We start from the raw sequence: 4,554 nt of genomic DNA on the forward strand, positions 1-4,554 counted from the left end.
CTTCCTGTCTGGGTTGGCGCCCCCCCTTGGGTTGTGCCGTGGCGGAGATCTTTGTGGGCCTTGTCTCAGGATGGTAAGTTGGTGGTTGAAGATATCCCTCTAGTGGTGTGGGGGCTGTGCTTTGGCAAAGTGGGTGGGGTTATATCCTTCCTGTTTGGCCCTGTCCGGGGGTGTCATCGGATGGGGCCACAGTGTCTCCTGACCCCTCCTGTCTCAGCCTCCAGTATTTATGCTGCAGTAGTTTATGTGTTAGGGTGGCTAGGGTCAGTTTACCTTGACTTGGAAGAGCTTACCTTGACTTGGAAGAGTTCCAATGTTGTGTTGTGTAGTCATAGCCAGCAGCCTAACATAGTAAGTGAAAAAAACTGTTCAACTATTGTCTTTCTCTCTCTTTGAATCAACTACTCAGCACATTTTATGCAGTGCTAGCTAGCTGTACCCCATGCTTTCAGTACTAGAGGAATTCTGTGATCATTTGATTGGGTGGACAACATGTCAGTTCATGCTGCAAGAGCTCTGATAGGTTGGAGGACATCCTCCGGAAGTTGTCATAATTACTGTGTAAGTCTATGGAAGGGGGTGAGAACCATGAGCCTCCTAGGTTTTGTATTGAAGTCAACGTACCCAGAGGACGGAAGCTAGCTGTCCTCCAACTACACCATGGTGCTACCCTACAGAGTGCTGTTGAGGCTACTATAGACCTTTGCAAAATTGTGTTTTAATCTATTTTTTGGTGACGTGATTATATTTAGTATAGTTTTATCTAAAAATTAGAACTTTTTAAATGTTTAAAAATGTTTATTTTTTATGAAATTCACTGAGGAGGATGGTCCTACTCTTCCTCCTATGAGGAGCCTCCACTGAATGTAGTCATTGAACACAGGACCTGTTCTGACAGAATCATTGCATTCCTTTTTTCTTAGGGTAAAAAACAACTGAAATCATGGTTCCCCCAATCAACTCATCTGACTATGATGACTACAATGATTCAGTGGTGATACCATCTCAGTCCCCAGTCATCTATGAGATGTATCAGATGAGGACTGGCTTGAGATTAATGTATGTGTCGGTCTACGCAGCCAACCTTCTACTGGGTCTACTGCTCAACGCTGCCGTCATCTTCATGATTGTCTGGAACTACAGGTCCAAGAAGAAACTGAGTCGACGGATGTTGATCATTGGCTTGGCTGCCACCCACCTCATCTTCTGCCTCTTCACTCCACTTTACTTGATCACAGCCTGGAACTACTTCTCCTGGACATTTGGGAAGGTTGTCTGCAAGTTGGGGTCCTTCGTGATGTTTATGAACATGTTCTCTGCCTCACTGATGATCACTTTCTGGAATGTGCGCTGGTGTGTCCCCAGATGTTTTGAACATCACATGTCCAGCAGCATGGTTCTGCTGTCCTGGTTCACTGGGGCCATACTAAGCGCCCCCTCTTTACTGTCCAGGGAGGTTCAGTATACTGCCGATGGACACCTCTGCCTTGACAACTATGATTATACTGAACAACGCCAGATCTCTAAAGAGGGTAAGGAGAGAATGATGGCTGTGGTGAGCTGTCGCTTAATTTTCGGGCTGCTGCTCCCTTTGGGTGTGACGTGTGTCAGCCGTTGCTGCATTAACAGCAGGGGAAATAACCAAGTGAAGTCATTGGTTATTCGACCTGTGACTATTGCCCATTTCCTATGCTGGGCTCCTGTCCTCTGTCTATCTATGCCGCAAATCGCAATGGGGATAGACAACAAATGGTTCAAATACGTATTGCCCACAGCCACTGCCCTGTCAGTCTTAAACAGCTGCATCTATCCTATCATCTGCATCTGGCAAGGAAATAAAGAACTTAAGCAGAACTTTCGCTCACAGCCTGAAGAAACCCCTCAGACAGAGGACGAAGGAGAGGAGGGCCATGAGATGACTTGCCTGGATAGGGAGGACAATGTCCTTGAACAGTAATGGGAATACAACATACTTTTCCAGCTTGAAATGTACTTGTAAATGTCATATACAATATTTTGGTCTATAATTTTTATGAATTGTATACTCACAGTATGCACAGTATAATTACACATTGTTCTAAATCCCTCTTGATCAAGGTAACAAATGTCTTCTTTTTTTAACCTGTATTTCTTTTCTTTTCAAATGCTTATTAAGTAAAGATTTGATGAAATATATAACCATTAATATTTCTGAAAATATTTATTTTGAATTAAATGTTACAATATGCGATAGGAAAAATGTCCCTTGCAAGAAAGTGTCATTTTTATTTTCACATGTTAAAATCCCATTTTCACACAAAATCACCTTTTCACATGTGAAATAACCTTTTTCACAGGTGAAATAGCATTTTCACATGTTGAGCTGAAAAGTGGTCAGTTTTTATATTTACATTATGTTATTTACGTACAGTATTTTCACATGTTAACACCACCTTTCCACGTGAGGAGAACACTTTCTTTTTTTTAATCACAGGAAAATCTAATTTCCAGTTTCACATGTGAAAGACTTTAACATTTGAAAATCAAACTTTCACATGTGGAATAGCAAGTTCACATGTGCACTTCAAAAAAGATTTAGGCTGCTGTTAAGTTTTGCTTTATAATAGTGTGTTAACATTACACCAGGGGTTGACAACTACATTCACCTGCAAGCTGATTTTTGTCGGAGCAAATGGTCGGGGAGGCGGCACCCAATTCTAATAATTTGTACACTGCAATTTCTCCACAACCTAGCCCAAAAACCGATTGTATTTGAAAATAACATACATTTCATTCCTCGGTTACATTGCTACATGATCACATATGTCTGTTTTTTTATTTGTGGGAATACTTGGGAACATACAAAAAAATCACTTGCCCAAGGACTGCCTGTTGTCAACACTAATAATCTTATAAGAAATCCTGCTATGCCTTCAGACGAACCATCAAACAGGCAGTGTCAATACAGGACTAAGATTGAATCATACTACACCTCTCTGACACTTGTCGGATGTGGCATGGCTTGCAAACTATTACTACAAAGGGAAACACAGCCACGAGCTGTCCAGTGACGTGAGCCTACCAGACGTGCTAAATGCCTTCTGCTCGCTTCAGGGCAAGTAACACTGAAGCATGCATGAGAGCACCAGCTGTTCCGGACAACTGTGTGATCATGCTCTCCGTAGCCGATGTGAGCAAGACCTTTAAACAGGTCAACATTCACAGGTCCGCATGGCCAGATGCATTACCAGGACATGTATTGAGAGCATGCGCTGACCAACTGGTAAGTGTCTTCAATGGCATTTTCAACCTCTCCCTGACTGAGTCTGTAACACCTACATGTTTCAAGCAGACCACCATAGTCCCTGTGCCCAAGAAAGCAAAGGTAACCTGCCTCAATGACTACCATCCCGTAGCACTGACGTTGGTAGCCATGAAGTGCTTTGAAAGGCTGGTCATGGCTCACATCAACACCATCATCCCGGAAACCCTAGACCCACTCCAATTCGCATTCCACTCCAACAGATCCACAAATGACGTAATCTCAATCGCACTCCACACTGCCCTTTCCCACCTTGACAAAAGGAACACCTATGTGAGACGCTGTTCATTGACTACAGTGCAGCGTTCAACACCATAGTGCACACAAAGCTCATCACTAAGCTAAGGAACCTGGGACTAAACACCTCCCTCTACAACTGGATCCTGGACTTTCTGACGGGCTGCCCCCAAGTGGGAAGAGTAGGTGTTACGCACACCTCTATGGAGAGGGAACGCAACACCCTGCTACAACTAAACTCTCCGTGAAGTGAAAAAGGTATGGACTGTAGGTGCAAGTAAGAATGACAACAGGCAGAATGTGGTACAGTTTACAAGGACTTTTTTCCTTTACACGGTAATATGGGGAAAAGGGGCTGGATGGAACCAAAGCAAAGAAAGTAAATCTCAAAGCCCCCTCTCCTATCTTACCTGCCTACCCACTACATACCTAATTTAGCACCACCTGGTGCCCTAACCAAAATACAGGGGGTGGTCTGCCCAGGTCTTACCTAGTGTGCCTAGACAATGAATATACTACGGGTATATGTATGCCCGCGGGCCTCTTACCTAAACACTCCCAAGGTGCCTTCCCCTTTCCCCCTGGGAACAAATGAAACAGAATATTAAACAATTTCACAAACAAACTAAGAAACAAAGGACATCAAATAAGCTCTATCTGAGCAACAAACTCACAGAACATACCACTTCCCAGCAATGAACTCCCAGCAAAATCAACATCTAGCAAAATCTCTCTCAGCAATCCCTACCTCCAAAATCTCTAGCAAATCTCTCTAGCAAAATCTCTGCAATGACCTCCCAGCAAAAAAAACCTCTCTCCTGAACAGAACACTGGCTTTTATATAGCTTCTGAAGGAATGGGTAATTGAAGACAGCTGTGTCTTGACGAGGGGGCGGGGTCAGCTCTCCAATTAACCATGGAGTCGACCAATCAGCTGCTTGAGGGATTTCAGGAAGCCATTTCCTGAAATAAACACATGCAAATACACAAACTACAACACATAAACTGGGGAACGT

At 43.5% G+C, this 4,554-nt stretch overlaps 1 protein-coding gene across 1 annotated transcript; it reads left to right on the forward strand.

Annotated features, from left to right (window-relative positions):
• Positions 1-928: 928 nt before the first annotated feature.
• LOC112262842 (chemokine-like receptor 1) lies at positions 929-2,175 on the forward strand (the record flags this gene model as incomplete). Its single annotated transcript, XM_024438633.1, has 1 exon — positions 929-2,175. A coding segment is annotated over one exon (1,029 nt), but the record flags the coding sequence as incomplete, so codon positions are not given.
• Between the last annotated feature and the right edge of the window lie 2,379 nt (positions 2,176-4,554).

The sequence above is a fragment of the Oncorhynchus tshawytscha genome, linkage group LG12, assembly GCF_018296145.1.
Source record: "Oncorhynchus tshawytscha isolate Ot180627B linkage group LG12, Otsh_v2.0, whole genome shotgun sequence".
In the NCBI taxonomy this organism is placed as follows: Eukaryota; Metazoa; Chordata; class Actinopteri; order Salmoniformes; family Salmonidae; genus Oncorhynchus; species Oncorhynchus tshawytscha.